The sequence below is a fragment of the Sinocyclocheilus anshuiensis genome, unplaced genomic scaffold (genome assembly GCF_001515605.1).
Source record: "Sinocyclocheilus anshuiensis isolate Anshui unplaced genomic scaffold, SAMN03320099.WGS_v1.1 scaffold902, whole genome shotgun sequence".
NCBI lineage: Eukaryota > Metazoa > Chordata > Actinopteri > Cypriniformes > Cyprinidae > Sinocyclocheilus > Sinocyclocheilus anshuiensis.
The window spans coordinates 560,832-584,656 of NW_015537974.1; the positions used below are offsets into that span (position 1 = coordinate 560,832).

Below are 23,825 nucleotides of genomic sequence, written 5' to 3' on the forward strand. Positions count from 1 at the left end.
CAGGTAAAGTGTGATGGCTGGTAGCATGAGTGTGTGCATCGGGCATATGCTTGTGTTCACAATAAATTTGTAAACACAGTGAGGATGGGGGGTTTGTGTGTAAAGACAAAATTCAAGAGGCTCGTCTTTCACAGCCCTGAGCTGGTGAAGACCCTGTGTGCAGGGGTCTGACATCTACACTAAAAGGGGGTTGAATTCCCTTCCTGAAATGTTCAAATGCACTAGATTGGTAATTCTAGTCTGGTTTAGTCCATGAGTGACTGGTTCCTTCAGTGGCAGGCTGGTGAGACTGGATCACATGAGGCAGCACTTGCTTTTGTGGTTGTGTGGGTCTTTGAAACGCAGTCTCTGTTTGGGGCAGTACTTCTCCAGGTACGTCAGCTGCTTACTGTTGATGGCGCCCCGACGTTTCCTGTGGGGGGGGGGGGAAGAACACCAAATACCCATTAGTTATATTCATTTTTTTTAATCGATGTTTTTTTCTGTTTATAATAATAGTAATATTAACGATATTAAACGCACATAGACAATTAAGATATATGTTAAACCCTAAATCATTAATTTGTTTATAACAATGAAAAAATGTATATATTAAACACACCTACAAGCTTGTATATATAAAACATAAAAGTATATGTAAGTATATATAAAATATATTTAGCAATATACAAAATATTTTGACTTAATAGGATGTTAAATGTTTGTTAAATGTATACATGCATATATACACACATGTATATACATTAGGAGCTATATAAAAATTATATATTAATATACTAATATACACTTTTAAATATTAATATCTTAATATATACACAAATTAATATAGAAAATATATATTACAATTTTTCAGTAATATACACAATTTTTTAATGGCTTAAATTAAATGTATGATAATATATGCATGTATGTACATTCATCTTTATTTTAAGTAAGTAAGCAAGTAAGTAAGTTTTATTTATAAAGCACATTTAAAATTCAGCGTTACACTGACCAAAGTGCTGAACAAAACCAATAATAAAACACAGTAAATTCTAAAATAAAGTAAAATTTAAAAAACAATAATAAAAAAAATTGTAATATCGGCAATAACAACAGTTTCACATTCAATTAATAGCCCGGAAAGGCGAGAGAGTAAAAATGTGTCTTAAGTCTGGACTTGAAAATAGAAACAGAAGAAGCACTCCTAATGTCAGGTGGCAACTGATTCCACAAACGTGGAGCAGCGACTGCAAAGGCTCTGTCTCCTTTTAATTTAAGTCGTGACCGAGGGACATGTAATAGAGCTTTATTAGCGGATCTGAGAGACTTCGGCATTGAATGCAAATAAATAAGATCAGAAATATAAGATGGGGCTTGTCCATTAAGAGCTTTGAAAACAATAAGTAAAATCTTAAACTGAATTCTAAAAAAGACAGGAAGCCAATGAAGGGACGCTAAAACTGGAGAAATATGTTCGCGTTTTTTGGTGCCGGTTAACAATCTAGCCGCCGCGTTCTGAACCATCTGCAGCCGTGCCAATGAAGATTGTGGAAGACCAACATATAACGAATTACAATAATCCAGGCGTGATGTGATAAAAGCATGAATTACTTTTTCCAGATCTTGAAAGGAAAGTGTTGATTTAAGCTTTGAGATGATCCTCAGCTGATAATAACTATTTTTAACAACTGAGCTAATTTGTTTTTCAAGACAAAGCTCAGAGTCAAAGATAACACCTAGATTTTTTACATGAGACTTAACATATGGAGTGAGGTTTTCTAAGTTCCCAGCAACAGAATTTCTAGTTTTAGAGGGACCAAAGAGAATCACCTCAGTTTTATCATTGTTTAGCCACATTATAGTACATAAAAGAAAAAATGATGTATATACTGTATATAAAAAAATCACATTAAACATTAAGGTCTTTCAAAGACAATATTCCTGTCTGTATTAGTACGTAAACTTAAGCATTAAATAACAAAATGTTTCTAGTTTTATCTTTACCCTTTTAACTTTTTGTCTTCATCAAAAATTCTACTTTCATATAATAACTAATTTAGCTTTTATTTATGGTGAAATGAAGTTATCAAAATATCACAGCAAATGAATAAATATTAATATATTATGTTGACCTAAATTAAGTAACATGTGTAGCCTTATCAACATGCTGAATAAAACCAAAAGAATCAGAATTTAAGCAGTATTTTAATTAATATAAGCAGTTATATTTTATTGATTGTTTTCTGTAATGCATTAGCGCTGTGTTGTCTGCTACTGTTGTATGTCATAATGGTGTCATAACGTATGTCATCATTTTTTGACTTCGTAATTTGCTATAATTTGTTTGCCGTAGAATTAGCCGTGAGGCATTAATGATGCACAACATCACTGTTGCATCATTTACTGTGCTTGTACTGTATCGCTCACTGTATTGACTGGGTTGTATCGCTGTTGAACCACTCTGCTGCAAGGTGTTGGTAATGTATTGTTAGCTGTAATGTATACTTACTGTCTAATCAACTGAATGGCGTCCTCATATTTCATTCCGCTCTCTATAAGTGCCAGAGCCACCAGCACTGGAGCCCTGCAACATATACATACATGCACAGTGTTTAATGCCAGGAAACAGCTTTTGTGTATGCACAGCCCATAGAAACAATATGTTTTCCAGGAAAAGTGACCCATTCAGCCCTTCTCAGCAAGGATAGGATACCACCTAATGCATGAGAGAACAGGTCTGCAGTTACAGTATCTTACATTTTTCTGAGTGGCAAGATTCATTATTCTACAACTTACATTACAGTCTATTCATCAAAAAAGCTACTGTATGGCTTCAAGACTTGATATAGACCCTGGCAGCCCAAATATCAATTCATTTTCAAAAAAAGAAGAGTTGGGGAAAAAAACTATATTCTTCAACATTTCTCTTTTGTGTTCCATGAAAAAGTCACACAGGTTTAGAATGACATGAGGGTGAGTAGATGACAATTTTTATATCTTAAAAAGATAGCCCACCCAAAAATGAAACCTCTATCATAATGTACTTAAGCTTATGTTGTTTCAAACCTTTATTCTTTTTTCGGTGGAACAAGAAAGAAGGTATTTTGAAGAATGTTGGTAACCAAACAGTTTTGATTCCCCTTTGACTTTCACTGTATTTTTTGTCCATACAATGGTAGCCAATGGCAACCAAAACTTTTTGGTTACCAACAAAGGAAAGCAAGTCATTTGGGTTTGGAATGACATAAGGGTGAGTAAATAATGAAAGAATTTAAATTTTTGGATGAACTATCCTTTTAATGACATTTAATTTGAATGGCAATGCATTTTAAGCAATCATTGTAATTGTTTACAGAGCAGTTAGATCATTATTTTTTTTTTTTCGAGGGTGGGGGGAGGGCCTAAACGTCATTACGTGCTAATCCCAGATTTACTAAAATACAATAAATTTTGATTTGAAAAGTGTGTCATTCCCTGTCAGAGACCCTATTTTTACCGTTTGCGCTCAGGGTCCTGACAGCTTTGAAGTCTCCTGAGTGTGCCCCTTTCCAATGCATAACAACACAAACTCATCCTGCTAAAGCAAACATTGGCTCTGACAAAAACTGCTGAGGGCTCCCACAGGAGCTGCAATCTACGTCAGAGAGGCTGGTGCTTAACTTGTCGTTAGAAGCGGTCAGGGGTCAGTGTGGGAGGAGGGCAGGCAGGTTAAACCAGACTGTCATTAGCTTACCATTCCTGCAAAACCACCACATTTGAGCGTCTGGCTCAACAATTCAAGCGCCACAGCTTAATTAAGGTCTGTGTGTTTTGATAGCTGGCCGGATAAGAGGGCAACACCGTGACTACACCAGGATCCCTCACTGAAAAGAGATATGAAGGAGCAATTAAGATAGCTGCTTATTATTCGCTTTCTATTTCGTCTTCAGATGTCAACCTTCAGATGCTTTGAATAATAAACTTGGATTAATATTGTGTGTCCGTTTGGATGGTTGGTTTTGGCACACAGCGGTCGGGCAGGGAGAATGGGTTTGACCTGCAGAGGACACGGGCCAAGACTGAGAAGCCTGTCGCTGAGCGGTATTTGGGGTAAAGCAAAAAAATAAAAAATAGTGATGAGAAACCAAATGTAAACAGCAGAACTCAAACACTACACTAACACAAGCCAGCTTAAAGCTATTACACACACAGTCCTTGATTGCATTCTGAGGGAAAAAGAGCAACAGATCCTGGGAAAGGCTGTTGATATGTTTGAGAATTTTTGTAAGAGAGCGAATCAAGCCACATAAAGCCTGACCCATCAAATTCAGATGTGCATTTGCACGTCTACAATTTCTGAACAGCCACAGCAGCAGGCTGGGAAATTAATAGGACTACATGGAATCTGCGTCTGCAGAATACTGTAGAAAGCAAAGCAGATTATCATTTGAAACAATTCTATTTCAGTATTATTTATATACTATGAATATTTAGAATTAGATAATTTTTTTTATTTTTTCAGTTTGCATGTTAATTTTAGTTTGTTTTAACTTTTTTTTTTCATGTAACATTTATACTTTATTTCAGATTTATTTTCAATTAAATTTTCAAGTCATTCAATTATGAAAATGATTTAATAGTTTCATTTTAGTCAACATAAACAACACTGATTTGAATGGCTATTGTTCACATATTTCTAGATATCTCCCAATCCTTGTAATTTTTGTAAATATAATCGGATAATTATACAATTATACTAGTATAATTATACTTACTAGGCTGATATTTCACCCAATTTCCAATCAGAATCATCACTTACATTTACTTAGGTGAGTGTAATGGAAGAAAAGTATGATATTTTAGTAAAAACAGTCATTAAGTGTCACATCCTCAACCAAAATAGGGTTCTTTTGAGTTGCCAGATCATTCCACTGTGGAAAATTAGTGCAAAAAAAAAAAAACCAGCAATTCAGTGCGGGCACAGCACTGGCTTGGCATACTGGTTAGATAAAGTTGAGCTAATTTCTTAACATATCACACAGACGGCTATAGCTTTGGCGTTAGCAGCACTTCTGTGATAACAGAATAGCTTGGCACTCACCGGCCCAGTCCGGCCACACAATGCACAGCCACACAGCAGCCTGGATCTTCACAGAACTTATTCTTCAGCAGACTCAGCCAGTCATCCACGATCTTGGTAGGAGGAGGTGCGCCGTCATCGAAAGGCCAATCCTGAGGGAGACAAACAGAAGAATGATTTGACATTTATTATCACTATGGATAACTATGTGTCTGTATGTTATTATATTTTGAATTGAAAGGGAAACACTCATATTGAGAGAGACCAAATACTAGCAGATAAGATAAAAGGGAACAAGGGGTAACAAATGACTCCAGTCACCACCAGCAGATGGTGCTCTATAAAGCTTCAGCTTTATGCAGTCATCTCAGATTCACAGTAATCTGCAAATCCCTCTAGTCAAGTCAAGTCAAGTCACCTTTATTTATATAGCGCTTTTAACAATACAGATTGTGTCAAAGCAACTGAACAGCATTAATTAGGAAAATAGTGTCAATAATGCAAAATGACAATAGTAAACACAAATTTTTCAGTTAAAGACAGTTCATCATTGAATTCAGTGATGTCAACATCCAGCTCAGTTTAAATAGTATCTTTGCAATCAAGTCAACGGTATCGCTGGAAATTAAGTGTCCCCAACTAAGCAAGCCAGAGGCGACAGCGGCAAGGAACCAAAACTCCATCGGTGACAGATTGGAGAAAAAACCTTGGGAGAAACCAGGCTCAGTCGGGGGGCCAGTTCTCCTCTGACCAGACGAACCAGCAGTACGGAAAAATCAATTTAAGACGTAATAAAACAGACGATGAACACTATTATATACTATGCATACATATACTATGAACACTAAATCCCTCTAATGATTCCTGTGTGATTTTCACAAGTTCTGCAACCGCAAACATGGCACGTTCACTAGTCCAGTCAACTCCACCAGTTCAATCGGATCTGTCACGAACAGCTTGATTTAACACCATGTGCAAGAGCTGAATCATCAGAAATGTTTAATTATGTAAGAGCAAACAGGGAATGTTCACAATTTTATTAAATAAGCTGTTTCATCAAAGTCATTAGGTACTTAAAAGGGATAGTTCACACAAAAATGAGACAATTTTCATGTTTTTTCAAACCTGTGTGATTTTCTTCTGTGGAACACAAAAGATGACATTTTGAGAATGTTTCAATTGTTTTTGACCATACAATAAGTTCAATGGGTTTAAAACAACACGTGACCCAACACACTTTAACTGTACTGACCAAAAAACAAAAAAAAAACAAGACAATCTTCAAAATATCTCCTTTCTGCTCCACTGAGAAAAAAAGTCATACAGGTTTGAAGCAACATGAGTGTGAGTAAATGATGAATGAACTTACATTTTAAATGGTAAACTTCTCATGTTCTTTAAAATTTTAGGACTTGATCTGTGGTTGGATCATCATATGCTCTACACGCTTCAGAGAAACATTGAGGGTTTTGATAAATGCTTCAGCAGATCAGAACAAACACATACAGTCTTAGGCACAATCTGACTCGCATGCAGATATTAAACACTTTTATCTTTACAGGGAGCTTTTCATGGAAGACTGAATCTGAATGATTTAAAAAAAAAAAAAATGTGCTGGGTCAAAATACACTGACAAACAAAGCATGGTGTTTTGCATTGCTGCTTTCTCAGAAAAGGAGACATTTATAGGGAGTGAGCGAAGGAGACCATTTTCTACGAGGACCGTCTATGAGAATCTCTTGGTTTAAAAATAACTTTTTAATCCGCTAAGAGGTTAATAGGCCCCTCCTTGTCTGGTATGTCAACAGTAGGCTATTAATTCCAGGAGTCCATTCCAAGATGGAAGTGCTCTGGTACTCTTGCCAGGGCACACCGACTCCAGAACCAGCAGCGTGGGGCCTAATTGTGGAAAATGCCCTGGCATTTTCTCGAAACACATACCTGCTATTCCTCCAGCAACTCGAGCTTCTGCTTACAAGAGAGCAGGAGAGGTTTGAGGCACATAAAATGTCAACAAATCCACTCACTTATCTGTTTTCTCATCAAAAAGAAACATTTTGTGATCTTTCATGAACTATAAAATAATTTAAATGGTTATGTCAGTACGATTTATATTTTTTGGTTTGTTTTAAACAGTGTATCTAGATTTTTTACCGTCTTATGCTTGTTCTACGAGACAAATGGGATCCAACGGTGTAAAAATGGGGCGAATGACCATTTAAATCCATCTGCAGTTGCTTGAATTGGAGAGGAAATCCTGTTCCAAGTTTTGAACCCCTTGCAAACCTATTGCCTCATCTCCTCTTATGAAGAGCAGAAGTGATCAGTTTATATAACAAATAAAAAAAAAAGGACACACACACAACCACACAGTCGGTAAACAGAAAGAGAGAAAGCATACAGCAAATAAAGTCAACATGCAGAGAAAACTAAGTAAGCCATTCTGAGGTAGTACTGTGGCATTCAAAACACCGTTCAAACAATGTGACATATTATCAACTTCTGTATTATCGTGAGAATGTGCGGCAGGATGTTAGTCTGAACAATGGAAGAAATTTTGCAATTCTGGTTTGCAGCACTGGTAATATTGCAGCAATTAGATATTTCACGTTTAAAGCTAAAGTACACTAAAAACCTTTTTTCTACACTAGCTGAAAATGCAATGACAACTATACTGCAAAACTATACTTCATAGGCAAAATGATTAAAGTTTCAAAAGTTTGGAGCAAGTATGGAAAAAATAAAAATAAATAAAAGTTTCTTATGAAATGTATTCCTGGGATGGCAAAGCTGAATTATTACTCCAGTCTTCAGTGGCACATGATCCTTCAGAGATCATTAATATCTCTTCTGATTTGGTGCTCAAGAAACATTTCTTTTTTCAGGATTCTTTGAAGACAAATAGCCTTTATTAAGAATGGAAATATTTTATAACATAAATGTCTTTACTATCACTTTTGATCAATTTAATATATCCTTCCTCAATAAAAGTATTAATAAAAATCTTCTGACCTCAAACTTTTGAATGGTAGTGTAAATGATTTCTCTGAATCTGAAAATAGCTGAGCCAAACTGCATCAATACAGACTGGACTTGATTTAAACTTAACTATTTCCAAAATGTGTAATTACTGTTTTTTTTCCCTTCACCTGACAGCATTAGTAAGCCATTTGTACGTTTATTTCCCAGAACAGTATACACTCTATGGCTCTATGGAACTATCAAAACATTTCTCTGTTTGTTTAAGTATCCTGACTAGCCTGACAACAGCAACACTGGCTCAACCAATGGTGTGAGTTTGGGGCAAGACTGTTTTGTTCCAACCAATAACAGACAGGGCAGTATTCTGCAAAACCTGTTTGAAAATAGTCATTATTTTTGCAATAATGTTTTGTGATGCTACTGATACAGAAAATACACACTTTAGCTTTAAGTAACCAAGTACACTACTCAAATTGATCTTCTAAAATATTGTTGAGGAACAGCTATGGAAGTTATTCACAAACTAAACAAAGGCACTAAATCCTGTCTAGATGAATTAAGTCATGTTTTTTAACAACCTCCATGTTTTTTTGATGGAGAGCCATGGACTGAAGCATTACATCTTATCCAGCTGAGCATAAACACAGCAGTGATGTTTCAAACAGACTCCGTAGTCAATAGTGTTTCTCTCTTGCGGAAACTGACTGTTCTCTTGATGGCACAGAGGAGGAAACTGTTTTACATAACTTCTCATGCACCTCGCAGAGTTTTTAAAAGTAAAGCCTGAGATGCAACAGCATGGTGGATAAATTCACAGTGACCTCAGGTTAATCTAAGAAGCTTAGATAGCTACATTTCTAGAATTCTTGAATACATAGTGTTAAATATATAGTGTCATGTATATTTCTTCTCATTTAATGAGAAGTTCAACAGAGTGAAAGGGCACAAGGGTGTATAGGACTTAATAAAAAGCGCAGAGGGAGAGAGATCAAGCTCCCCTCAGGCTGCCATGGTAACGGGGAAATGTTGACAAGCCAAACTGAAAACACATGTGGATGTTGGATTCAAGTAGTTAAAAAAAAAAAGGTGAAGGCAGAGAAAGATCTGATGTTTGGCAGAATGTTATAGGATTGTATCCTCAAATGTGGAGCTCCCTTCGGAGCACCAGACAAAAAGCAGCCTCATCTCACATCAGTTGACATCATATGACATGACTGGGAGGCCAATTCAAACAGCATGTGTGTTCCAGGACTAGATGAGCACTGAGGGGCTGTGGTCTGTGCTAAACAGGATGATCCTCATCCTACATATAAATCCAGACAGAGGCTTTACATGATATCAGAGGGAGCCAATCACCTTCATACCACTAATGTGGTACCACAAGTACCACTAATTACAGCAGCATCACTGCAGTATAGCAGGAGTGTTAATTAAAGGAAGGGTGGTATGGAGTGACACTGCCATGATCGGGAAATTGTCCAGGATTATTACATTTAGGTGACAGAGTGAGTGTGCGCATCAGATACGCATATTCTGCATGTACCTCTACAGAACAGAAGGTCAAATGCATATAAAGACAGAAAAAAGGCAGAAAAGCCAAGATACTAACTATAGGTCACTGTATAAGAGTTATTATTACACTGAGAAAATTACTTTTTCAGTTTTTTTAACTTATTTTTTAAATGTCAGTCTGTAACATATAACTAACCCAATACACTTTAGAGATCAACTGATGGATATTGCTTTAATGTAAGTGTCAGTTAACTGATATGTTAACCTGATTATTGCTTTTAATTATTGTTTTATTTTTGCTTTGACAAAATGATAACTAAATAATAAGACTACAAATAATAATGTCTGAATCTAAAAATGCTATTTATATTTAATAACAAATTATTTTTAACAATAACTTTGCCTGAGTTTTCAAACCAAAAAATGAAAGGACTGCATGGGAGGCATTTAAAAAATAAAAAAAAAAACTTTACAGATGACACTTCAGATGAAATATATCTCACCATGATAGTAATTCCATCCTTTTCCAGCGGTGTCTTATCATAGGTGATTTCACACACACGCACCACTGTTGTTGCCCCATACTTCTTCAGATCCTGAGGAAACAAGATTGCACAAGTTTTGAGGGACAAAACAGAGTACATTTAGTATTTAATTTAGGACTTTGAACAAATGTTTTAAGTTTGTTCTTGGTTGTGGTCCATTGATGTGCAGCAATTGTCACATCAGAGTAGGTCTGAACTTTTCAGAGGAGGAAGTATGTGATCTTTCATGTTTTAAAATGATCATATGTCTGAATGGTATCTCACCTCAATGAAGCTGCTTAATGATGCATTGGTTGGGTTGTGCGTGATAAGGAAGCGCATGTTTTTGTAGCAGACCTCGACAGGAGCCGGACGGTTCATCCTGGTCATGCTGGTGTCCCTCCACACTACAGAAAACAGAACACCCACTCCGGGCTAGGATCCACAGAGCTCCACTCACAGTACGGCACTACTCTGACCTAGAACAGTGCTACAGCAGATTCACTATCACAGTGAAGGTGTCAAGGACTTGCAGGATCCTCTATGATAAATCACTACTAGTCAGTATATAAAATTGAAAGCTGCCTTTCTGGGAAATTAGAAACCACAAAAGTCTTCCTCTTCCAACAAATCTGCCTCTTCCTCTTTATAGGGATAATCTGCCGGGCAACTAGACGGGTGGAACAGTGTCCGGTAGCTAAATGCCAGGTGCCGCGATGGCAATTAACCCATTTGGCGCACAGCAAAGTGGTCATTCAGAAAGACCAGCAAGAGAAAAGCACAGAAAGCGTTTCTCTGGACATTCAGTGGCAGATTTCGGGCATATCCACCCGTGATCAAGCGTTCTGATGTTGGGCGTGGCAGTAATCGCCGCTGCCCTGCCGGAACTCCATTAACGAACAAGAAACTGGAGGAGAAAGCTGTTAAGAGAACAAAGAAAGAAAAATTACCAAATTTTAGACAATCACATACCAATCCATAAACATTTTTTCTATATAATATAATATATAATATAATATTCCTCTTAAAGTTCTTCAGCACTTTCTAATAAAAGTTTAAAGGGGTCATATGATGCGATTTCAATTTTTCCTCGTGGACGAAGTGGAGTCCAGCCCGGAGTTGTCACATGTTCTTCCGGACGCTCCTTAGTCGAAATCGCCGGCTGCGCCGTTCTCAAGCCCACTCTGCTCACTCTAACCCTCCGGCCGTTCCTCACGCTAGCCCCCGAACATCATGTCTATAGACAAAGCATTTAGGATTTAAATGGACAAATAGGTTAAAATAACACAAATATGTTCCTAACATTGCATCTATTTAGAAAAAGGTGAATAATACAAAAGAGAAACTTAAATGAATTTAGCATTAAAATTTATCAATTGGTTAATAACAAATTTGTTCTTAAATCATAAATTATGATGATACTCAATATATCAGACAGCACAATAGAAGCAGAATTTGAAACAAACTCATTGGTGTCCCAATTAAAGGCACAGCTCACCTCAAAATGAATTCATCACTTATTAACCCTAAAAGGTGATAGTCTCAGTCACCATTCACTTTCATTGAATATCAAAAATATGCAATGATGTCTAACATCATCTTTTGTGTTCAACAGAAGAAATAAACTCACTCAAGTTTGGAACTACATAAGGGTGAGTAAATGATGACAGAATTTTCATTTTTGGGTGAAATATCTCTTTAAAAATGACACATAAGACAAACTTAGAATTGAATACCATTAACTGCAGACAGTTTGACAGCAGAGAAAGCAGCACTCACCTGTGCCAACTTCTCAAACAATGAGACACTTTAAAAGAACATTTAAAAAGACAGAAAAACCTCCTGAACTTCACGGACACATCAAAAACAAGGAATCACACCACTTAGTTCAAGAAAGGGAGAGAGAAATAAGCAAAAGCACAAAGAAACCTCAGTAATGTGCCATTTTCTCAATAACACATGTAAGAAAATCATGGGGAACTATTGTGTCTGATCTCCCCCATGACTCGTGAGAGTTGTCCCCCTTTACCTTTGTGACAGGCTGCGTCCCGCTCGGGATTAAGTCCAGGGCTCTGCTGGGAACAGTGGAGGGTGAACAGTTGCGATCCGGAATAACTCTCTGCTTTAAACCAGTCAAGGCTGCCTTGGCTTGCCATATGACGGTGACAGCACACTCTGGTAATGTAACAAACAAATGCACTCATAATGCTCTTAGGAGGAAAACAGTCCACCCCCACCTCTCTCTCTCTCTCTCCATCCCAATATAAAAATAGCATGGCCAATGTACCGAATAGGTTTCACAACGTACGCTCATGTCTAATGGTTTAGTGGCTGGTTGAGAAATAATACACACTTCATTCCCTAAATAAAATAAATTCCCGCACTGCAACAAGAAAGTACTCCCATAAAAAGTTTACTGGACTGTAAGTGGTTTAAAACTCACATACTTCCATATTCTGCCCTGTCATTTTAATATTTTCACAACATGACTGAAACAAGAAAGAATATATAAAATGACCTTCAAGGGACAGTTCTCTCAAAATTGTGTCATAATTTACTCACCCCCATGCTGTTCTAAACCTGTATGACGTACTTTCTTACATTCATCTAACTTCTTTCTTTCTTGTTGCAGTAGATGAGCAACAGAACATTTGCTCAACAGTGGACAGGAAACCTCAATTTAGACGGCGACTTTTTTCTACATGAGGTTATCATTCTGACACCTAAACCATAAAAATCATGTTACGTAGGATTTATAACAGATAAGAAAATAGACTCACCACAGACTGCCAGTGCAACCCTTTTAGTTACCCTGCCACTCTTGTTGAGGGCTTAGCACATCTTGAGCCAAATCCTTTTACATAAAGTTGGAAGGCTGGACAGGACTCTCTGCCCACTAGTGCAGTGTGTTTCCAGGTGCTCTGTTGGCTCTGGAGTAAATACAGATACTCTGACCTATTAATTTACACTAATCTGGACTGCTGTCACTCTGTTATTTATTTTGCTAGGTAATTTTTGTTCCGTTTTAGTTTTCAAGATGCCATTAGTATTCAGGCATCTAGCTTAAGAGAAATTTAAAACAGCAAACATGGAGTGGAGAAAAAGAAAATTGAATGAATGAATTATAAAAATGACCAGCTGAACCTTATAAAGAACAACCTAACTGTACAAGCATTCATCCAACAGCTCCTGAATTAACCAGGCTCTGTGATCAACAAGGCTTGATTGTAAACAGGTTTACACAACAGGCACTCAGCAAAAGTTTTTTTTTTCCCCCAGAAGTCCTGGCTTGATTTCAAAAAGACCAATTCATTGAAGGATTTAAATGCAAATGACATAATCAAGGGCAAGTGTTCCAAGTGATCAAACAACAAACACAACACATGACTCATCTGGGCCAGAACTCTCACCAAGCAGAAAGAAAAGTCATACAGTCATACAGAAATCTATTTAAGCAGTATGGAATGAAATACTATATTGTTGAATATTGTCAAAGGTAAAGGCTTTTCAGCAGCATATTACACATTCTAGAATGATTGAAAAATTATTAATTCTGGAATTAAACATTTTGGAATGATTATAAAAATATACATTCTGTAATTAATCTGTAATGAATTAAATATATATATAATAATTCTGAACTGTAACATCCTAGAATGATGATGATAATAATAATAATAATAATAAATTCTGGTACTAAATATTTTGGAATCACTAAAAACATCACAACCAAAAACTATACTCCTAAATGCCCAAATCCTACAATATACCAAAAAAAAAAATAAAATCTTATTAAAATATAGCTGAAAATGAAACAAATTTTATGTTCAAAGTCTGTCGCTAAAATTCACAGGTCCTGGGACAATTTGTTTATGTTTGGGTGCCCTTTCCACGGTGCTGAATAAGCAGATTTTACCACAGAACACCTTAATAACATTCCGCGTCATAACAGAGCCCTCAACAGTTTACCCGGTTGTCCCCCCAGTGATGACCCTACATTGACATAAAAAAAAAATAGATTTAACGGAAAGTGGCTACATGTGGCCTAGGCTGTTATCCATGTTGAATACAAACTATCCTAATCACAACAGGAACACTAAGAATCTTAGATTTACTAGAAATCTCCAGATTCTAATGAATTCAAGTTCTAGAGTTTTCAAGGAACTATCAACAGAATTCTGGAACTTCAGCTGCTAAATGAAGGCAATGTTTATTGAAGGTAAGAAGTGATATAGAACACTTCCCCTCTGGCCCACTCAGCTGTGCTCAAGTAACCTCTGCGCAAGGGCCGCCCTGGCACGCTCTGCTAATGCCAATGGGCAGCAAATGCCACACTGGCAGCATCAAGACACACTTTCTAGATCATGCCTTGGCAGCACAGCTGGGGTCATTAGTTTTGCTTTGTGAAAATTTCAATATGATCTTTTTTTTTTAAACTATGTTTAAGATCCAAAATGACCAGACACATTAACATTCTCACTCATATTTTAGGATTTCGTTTGGAAAAGGGAATATATTTTGAATGACATGGCCACTACTCAAAGAGTGCAGGTGTTAGTTCATTGAACAGGTCTGCAGGTGTCTTCCTGTTGGTGGGGCTGAACCTGTATTTGATGGGTTAGAGTGTGTTGAGGACTGGGCTGGCTTTGTTCTGCCTCGGTTCTGCACTTGACTGGAGAGGAACTGCAGGGCACGAAGGCTCTCATGGCCACCTGTGTTCTAAATATACCTCTGCCAGCTGTCACCTAATAAATGTAGCCAGATCCGAAATGAAGAGGGTCGGGAGTTAAAGATAACTGGGGACTTGTTTTGAAACATGACAACCTTCTAAAAAAAGCTACTCAGAAAGGTCTCGCCTTTTACAACTGGATTAAATAATTAGCTGGAAGAAAATAATGAATAGTTTGCCATGTAACCTTATAAGGTTGGACATCTGAGTACAGATTCCTGGGAGCTGAGATACCAGGTGCCATACCCAGAATTTAACATTTTGAAGAGGAAAATTCAGCCAATGGCATGCAAGTGGTTGCTTCAAAGATGTCCCTAGGATAGAGGTGATTTATAAAATAACATGAGCAATCAAAGCTAAAATGTTCATGCAACATAGTGACTCAACCCAAATCGGAAAGCCAAACCAGAATTTGCTAACGTAAATTTAATATCAACATTTGTCCAGTCAACTGACCTCAATACCTACAAGAAACTTTACTTGAACAGAACATTTAGGCCACATTTGCATAATTTATTTGCATATTTTACATACACTTTCATTCAGAGCAGTGCATTCAAGATACACATTCAATGTGTTCTCTCTCATTCAAACTCTTACGATCTTGGCCAGCATCGTGCTCTGCCAATTGAGATACAAGAACACCTAGTGCAAACCCTAGTGTGCTTATTTTAAAAACTGCAGGTTGTAAAACTGAGTGACAATTATTACCTTTAACAGCATGCAAAGATCACCCTGCACTAGGATAAGGTCACCATGACCAAAACAAACATGCATACTGGTTAGAGCAAGACACTAGACTGTCAAGACCAGGGCTGGTTCAATTTCCTGTACTAAAGTGCATTCATTATAGGACTTGAACATGCTAAATTATTTTTGGAATATGGGCAACAGGACATGATGCCACACCCTAAGGCTTTAACACTCCAAATCATGCAGATTCAAAGTCTGTATCCTTTGTTTTGAGCCAAGAGGCCAACCTGTGATATTATATCCTCTATTCGTCAAATATTTCTACACAATACAAATTTGCAGTTCAGAGTTCAACAAACTTGAACATTGGTACTCAGACACACTCCTTTATAAGGCACTCATTAAATCAGATCAACATATGATGTGGCTAATTTTTTCACTGTGACACTCTAATGTGTTAAACATGTGCACACATGCACATGTTGCACTGCATGTAAGTGTGGTGTGCAATTTGTTACCAGGCCTAAGATATGCATAAGGAAGTGCTTAAGGGGCAAAACTATACCACATGAAGAGGACTCAATCCTTTAATTTTCAACAGACATAATGCAAGCATATGCTATTAGCGAAACCACATGGAAAGCTGGATGTAAAACTCCATTACAGCATTTCCAAATGAAGGCAAACATACACTGACAAAATCATTATTCAGATTTCCACAAAATTATAAATCATGTTCTGAGATATTCAATGGGTTCCATTCTAAAACAGAGAATACCAGCTTACATTTTGGCTAAGATCAGATAAAACTCAACTTCACAACGCTGAATTAGTGCTTATGTCCAGATGAAGATGAATGACATTCTTGACTTCAGAGGAACATTTCACTATCAATCAGGAGTCTCTCAAACCCTTAAAGGGGTCATATGATGTTGCTAAAAATAACATTATTTTGTGTATTTGGTGTAATGAAATGTGTTTATGCGGTTTAAGGTTCAAAAAACACATTATTTTCCACATACTGTACATTACTGTTTCTCCTCTATGCCCCGCCTTTCTGAAACGCGTCGATTTTTACAAAGCTCATCGGTCTTAAAAGCGAGGTGTGCTGTGATTGGCCAGCTATCCAGTGCGTTATGATTGGCCGAATACCTCAAGCGTGTGACTGAAATGTTACGCCCCTACCATACTGTGATGCCCTGTCAGGCCGGAGCTACGATTCAAAAACATGAAAACCCATTAGAAACGAGGCATTCGTTACATCCAGTGGGGACATAATTATGGATTATAATGACTTATACTGTCTTTTTACGCGTTACATCACATCATATGACCCCTTTAACTTTATTACAATGTTTTGCAGAAACTAAAACAAGATGATTTAAACATCACAACTCCAACATCCAAGAATGAACTTGGTTTTGCAGACTACAAAAGATTTGTGTGTATGCATCGGTGTTTGTTCTCTATAGCAACATCCCTGTGATGTCACAAGATCTAGGGTTTTATCCTTATCCCTTCTGACCTGCAGGAACCAGTGTCCCTCATAACAGAAGAGAGATACGAGCAGTGCTGTAATCCCTGTAAGAACACTGAGATCATCATCATCTCTGTCACATGACCCATTCACACACAAATCAGAACATTCCAAGCAAGTTCTGGAACAGGTCATTTCTCCAGAGAGAAAAGGCTGGATACATCTTCAAGAATGTAGCAAATACATTACTTTTACAAAGCTTTATAAGGGTCAGGAGTAAGTGATTATAAACATCTCACACTGGATTACAAACATTGGATTACATCGATTCAAAAGGATATGGCAAACTAAACAACAACTATACATTTCGCTTTTCAAACGGGATCCTTTCGGAATATAAGAAACTGAATTTTTTAAAATTTGGTCTTTTTCACATGTTAGTTTGGTGCCCATACTAACATATTAAAGGGTTAGTTCACCCAAAAATGAAAATTCTGTAATTAATTACTGTTGTTCATCTTCGGAACACAAATTAAGATATTTCTGATGAAATCCAAGAGCTTTCTGACCCTGCATAGACAGCAACACAATTGAAACGATTTATGGCCCAGAAAGGTAGTAAGGGCATCGCTAAAATAGTCATGTGACATCAGTGGTTCAACCATAATGTTATGAAGCAACAAGAATACTTTTTGTGCGCAAATAACACAAAAGTAACAAAAGTATTCAACACTTTCTTCTCTTGTAATCGAATGTACTGTAAATGCATATTAGATTTCACACCAATTAGGTTGTACTTATTAATAGCCTATACTTATTAAACAAATAAATACAAATGATACAAGTACATACAAATGAATATATAAAGTGTTTTACCAGTGATGGCTAACTTGTCCAAAATGTTAGAACTCCTAAGGTCTGTGGACTATGCTTTGTAAAGTGGCATCAAACTGACTCACAGGCAGAAAGGACTACACGCTGTTTTGCATAGTTCCCATTAGGGCGGGGCGATATGACGATATTATCGTATATCGATGATGTCTCGTAAGTATCGCGATGTCGATGTCAACAGTCAGGTAACAGACGATTATCGACATTATCGTAAAAAATTATAAATGATAAACTTAGTAAGTTGCAAAAAATATTTTACATAGCCCCATAGTCACCATACAGGTCTTTTTGCATGCAAGAATGAAATAAGGTCTTTTTGCATGCAAGAATTAAATCATTTAGTAGGAGGGTTGGGAATCGAAAAGCTATTCCAATTTCGGAAATCAGATCAGATGCATAAGGTCAGGAATCAAATTACTTGTTATAAAATTACATTTCGATTCTGCTTCTCTATTTCTGTATGCGCATTTATTGTGATTTCAAAAGATTCAACTGCAAGAAGACGAAATAGACCTCACTTCTGCACTCGCGCGCTGTTTTCCGTGCTGTGCACTCACACACACAAAGCGCACGCACAAAAGCTGCCTCTTATATACGCGAACACTGGACTGAGCTCTCTTTCTCGCATTCTTACACATTCAAAAGGACAAATACACACAGAATTATATCAAAAATATCCCATAAATACAATCGGTTATGTCTTAAAGGGTTAGTTCACCCAAAAATGAAAATTCTGTCATTAATTACTCACCCTCATGTCATTTCAAACCCGTAAGACCTTCATTCATCTTCGCAACACAAATTAAGATATTTTTGATGGAATCTGAGAGCTGTCTGACCCTGCATAGACAACTAGGGATGTAACGGTATGACAATTTCTTATCACGGTTATATTGACCAGAATTATCACGGTTATCAGTATTATCACGGTATTGTTAACATGTGCTGGAGATGTTCAAAAAGTACCGACACATTAATCACTTCAAGTTTTATATTTAAAAATCAACAAACAACAAATAAAATGACTTTTTGTTTGCATAATCACTAAAAAAAATAACATTACCAATGATGTTCGGATTTTAAATAACAACTTGACTGACAACAGTTTAATAGCATGTTAAAATATCTAACGTAAATGTTCAAATAAAGCTTTGAAAAAGTTTCATCAAAATAAAATGACTTTTTTGTTTGCAAATCACTAAAAAAAATAACATTACCAATGATGTTCGGATTTTAAATAACAACTTGACTGACAACAGTTTAATAGCATGTTAAAATATCTAACGTAAATGTTCAAATAAAGCTTTGAAAAAGTTTCATCAAAAGGTAAACATCACATTTCAGCCTTTAAATAAAGAAAAGATATGTCAAAATGATAATTGATTAATAAATTATTATATGTATTTTATCTGCTCCTTAAATAATTCTAGATATTATCTGAATTGTTTAAATGTGTAGAATCTACATAAGCTTGTTTTTCATCAACCGGTGAAAATTTCCAGCAGGGCATGCAAATTCGGTCCGTTTTTGGCCAGACAGAAACTGCACACAGACTGAATGTAAATATAGATCTCTGTAAATCCACTCGCTGACGGCAGGTGGCGCTGATGGAAAAGCTGAATTAGAGCTGTAATTCCCGTAACCTCCGAGGACACAGCAGTATTGCGATTAAGAACACTTCCTTTAGGTATTACATGGAGCGACGATGAAAACAAAATGCCACCGAATCGTTTCTGAAGACATTTAGAACCTTCAGAGGTACATTCATGTAATTAATTCATTCATATATTCATTTGTATAATTCCCTTAGCACTCTTTTAAAGCCTCCCAGCTTTTCCGCCCTGTTTTCACTCAAAACAAAACTACTCTGCATGCTGTGCGCACGTGAGACTGTTACTTAAAACTGTGCTTTATGCTGGACAGTATTTATTTATCGTGAGTAATCTAATACGGGTTTAATGATAATTAAAAGATGAAACGGTAATACTAACCGTGGGGAATTTTATCATGATTTATCGTCAACCCGGTAATCGTTACATCCCTAACAGCAACGCAACTGAAATGTTCCCAAGTCCAGAAACGTAGCAAGGAGATCTTTAAAATAATCCATGTGACATCAGTGGTTCATCTGCAATTATACGAAGCTACGAGAATACTTTTTGCGCGCAAAAGAAAAAAAAATAACGACTTTGTGGCGAGAGGGGCGTGGTTCAGCGAGGTCTGCAGCGGGAGAGAGAGTTGGGAGACGAGCGGTGAGTAAGTGGGTCAAATGCAAATGACAAACACCTGTGTCTTGTTCCAGTAATTGGCGTGGAGAGACCACATAAAGAGGCCTGGGAATGAGAAGGCAGGCAGAGAGGGACAGACTGCTGACTGGTGTGTGTGTGGAGACCGTGACTGCTCGGGAGAGCCCCATGTATATTGCTTATGCAACTGTGTTATATTGAGCGCTGGTAGTGCGACTTTCTGTTTGTTTACTGAAACCTGAATAAAATCACCAGCAGCAGTCAAGCCGACCCAGTCCTCTTCCTTCTCGATCATTGACTTTGTTACAGACTTTATTCAACAACTCGTCTCCTCCGCATCACCCTGGTGCCATTTTGGAGAATATCCGCTGGACATTGCTGTTCTGTGTCAGCTGCGTCACACAGATACGCTGTTTCCGTCCAGATCAAATCACAACAACGTAGGAAACAGATCCGGTGTGATGCAGCTGACAAAGAACAGCATACGTTGTTTAGTCCAGCTGATACTCTCCAAAATGGCACTACAGGGTGATGCGGAGGAGACGAATTGTTGAATAAAGTGTTTTTTTTTTTTTCTTTTGCGCACAAAGTATTCTTGTAGCTTCATATAATTGCGGTTGAACCACTGATGTCACATGGATTATTTTACCAATCTCCTTGCTACGTCTCTGGACTTGGGAACATTTCAGTTCGTTCCAATATAATTTATCCTTATTTAGGGTATAGGCCTATTCTATTTTGATCTGCAGTTTAATAAAAGTTAAACAGAAAAAAGACAAAGTAGCACTGTATGTGTTTCCGAATATTTAAACAGACTGCATAATGATGAAAAACCACAAACATGACAGGTATAATTAAAATAGGACATTTCAATGCAATATTTTTACAGATTTTTTTGTTATTTACATTAAAAGGGGTCGTGTTTAGTCACTATTTAGTGTGGTATTGTTTGATAAGGACCCTCCTCGTGTTGGTGCGAGCGTTCAGTCACGTGTGTGTAGGATGGCCGAACTTAAGGAGCTTCCTCTTGGAACTTACGCGCTCGGTTATGTTGAAGTTTTTAAGGTTACCATTGTGTTGAAGAGTATAGACCACATGAAGGTAAACACATTGACTCTATTAGAAATGACTGCGCTAATGACAGTGACAAGTAACATCTTGTTAATTATACATGCTAAACAAGGTACATTTAGAGTGTGTTATGATATCTGTGGATTTGAACTGAAAAATGATAATATAAATTGGTTCCAGGCCAACAAATTAGTTGGAGCAACTTTTTTTTTTGAGTAATTAACTTAAAAATATGTTTATGTTACAAAATGCACTGCATGATCAAACATTTAGGTGAGATAATTATATATTTTTGAAAAATGTCTAAAAAATGCCCCCACTCCACCCCTCAAATTAACCCCCCCTCCCCCTACAATAGTCACCTAAGAGGAGAATTCCCCCCATTTTCAAAAATTCAGTTCAGGCCCTGAATGAATGTATGTAAAAATCCTGATTGGAGCACCATTATTAATAATTCTACGTGATAAAAATAAGGCTTCAAAAAGATCGGCATCGGTGATCATATCGGCAGATACTGCTTCCTGTGACCGGCTCCAAAAATCCTGATTGGAGCACCCTTAACATTTAATGATATATTTGATTTGTGTGGGATGGCATATAGGTTCTTTTGGTATACAAAATGATCCAAGTAAAGACTTGGAATGGAAGTCACTCCATCAATGGCATGCTGCCTGGGAACTTCTTTGTCAAGTTTCTAAATGTTCTATAAAATCTATTGCTCGCACAGTAAAGTCAAGGGCACTACAGTTATTGCAATAAGGGTTCTTTTAAATATATTCAGAGATCTCCTTTTCTATGAAGAGACATGGTGATGGAAAAAAATATGAGATAGGATGGGGGGGAAATACATTTCAATGCTTTTGCATTCTCTCGCAAAAAGTTTTGCGATCCCCCAAAAAACTTTGCTTTCCTTCACAAAAAGAAAGTTTTACAAGCGAATGCAAAGTTTCTGTAGGGAACACAAACATTTGCGAGAAAACAGAAAAGCACTGAAATATCTTTTTTTTTTTTTCTATCTCATATTATTTCCATTACTATGTCCTGTTAAGGGCTCCGTAACATTCTTACTGGCTCCAACACAACATGGTAATTAGTAATTATTATAATTTTATAAATACATACATACATACTAGGGATGGCCGATATGGGCTTAAAAATATATCACGGTATTTCTGGTATTTATTACGATAACGATATCAATGACGATAATTCAGGGAATCCTGTTTCTTTTAAGAAAAGTATCATCTTTCCTATTTTTACCCAAAATAGGGTGAGCATTAACCTCCTGAGACCCTGCATCCTCATATGAGGACATTATATTTTAGTGAATTTCTCTGAGACTATACATGCCACAGTTTTAAGTCTGGATGTCCTGTACAGAGCACATTCAGGGCTTTTCAGAGATACTAAATGTTTGGATGTTTCACCATGACTCTTCAAAAATGTCTGATATTAATTTAGTGACACTCTTATGGAAATATGATAATATTTTGTAATTGTCATTTAAATCGGACAAATTTTTAAACTGTGTGTCATAAATCAACATCTCAGGAAAATGTTATGGGGTTTCAAATCAAAATATAAGTTTCTGTTACGAAACAGGAGGTTGATTTCATACATGTCCTCGTATGAGGACACCGGGACTAAAAGCATGTTTATTACGCATTTTGGGAGACACAACAAATAAATAGGGAAACAAATTATAAATGAAATATCTTTTTTTTAATGCTCTAAACAATGTAATGACATCAAAAAAAAAAAAAAAAAAATTTCCTTAAATGTTTTGCCAGGTCTTAAGAGGTTAATGAGTTCACACATAATGTAAAGACTGTTTAATTCATACTGGAAGCCGGAGGGCGCTCTTGCACAGAAACTCCACATATCCACATCAAACCATTCTGTTATAACATATTTGAGAATTATCTTTATACAAAGTTTGGTAAAAAAAATTCTGAAAACTAAAAATGTATTGGTGATTTAAAAAAAAGAAATTGTTTTTGCCTATGCATGTTCATTCAGGTCTTTTTTTTTTTTTTTTTTTTAAAGAAAACAAGTAGCAAATGAATAGAGTGCAAGGCTAAAAGGGACAAGTGTTTTTTTTTTTAAGAATAGAATTAGTACATTTATTCAGACCGATTTTTTGTGCACTGTACAGCCCAAACCAAACCAGTTTCAGCTCGAGCTCCTCATTTAGCGATATAGGCTGCTACCCCTCAATTTCACGTCCGCTTTCCGTGATGTCGCTCCGCACTGTCGCACACAGAAATATGTCAACAACTAGACTTTATCATTATTATCGCAGGAAGACTAATTCTTATTGTGGGGAGAATTTTTACCGGTATATCGCAAACGATAAGATATCGCCCATCCCTATGTTTCATTAAACGTAAGGAAAGAACAATTTCCTCTTTTTATTTGAGGTTGTCTGCAGGTGTCCTTGTATCCATTCACACTCAACAGTACATGTTGACTAATTGGTGATGCTGTTAAGAAGCACTTTTGGGATTTCCGATATTATCAGCCGATATGAGCCTGTCGCCGATATATCATACCATATGAACATTTTTTTTGCAGAGCATATTACGCAGATAAAATGCTTGAAATGGTGTAATTACTTAGTTTGTCCAGCAGAGCGCGCTCCATTGTTTGCTACTGGCGA

At 36.8% G+C, this 23,825-nt stretch overlaps 1 protein-coding gene across 5 annotated transcripts in view; it reads right to left on the reverse strand.

Annotated features, from left to right (window-relative positions):
- Window positions 1–214: 214 nt before the first annotated feature.
- LOC107671807 (protein tyrosine phosphatase type IVA 3-like) overlaps window positions 215–23,825 on the reverse strand; it is a 42,898-nt gene continuing 19,287 nt past the window's right edge. Inside the window, exons 1-7 of one of the 5 annotated variants that reach the window (XM_016464799.1) lie at window positions 12,840–12,987; window positions 12,089–12,131; window positions 10,345–10,979; window positions 10,039–10,131; window positions 5,063–5,193; window positions 2,492–2,566; window positions 215–412 (exon numbers count right to left, since the gene is read on the reverse strand). In XM_016464799.1, the coding sequence (XP_016320285.1) occupies window positions 295–412; window positions 2,492–2,566; window positions 5,063–5,193; window positions 10,039–10,131; window positions 10,345–10,449 (522 nt within the window). In that variant the 5' untranslated portion in view covers window positions 10,450–10,979; window positions 12,089–12,131; window positions 12,840–12,987 and the 3' untranslated portion in view covers window positions 215–294. Of the gene's footprint in view, window positions 413–2,491; window positions 2,567–5,062; window positions 5,194–10,038; window positions 10,132–10,344; window positions 10,980–11,838; window positions 12,016–12,088; window positions 12,231–12,839; window positions 12,988–23,825 lie in introns of those variants that run through there. The other 4 variants (XM_016464791.1, XM_016464782.1, XM_016464815.1 and 1 more) reach the window with 4 other exon arrangements.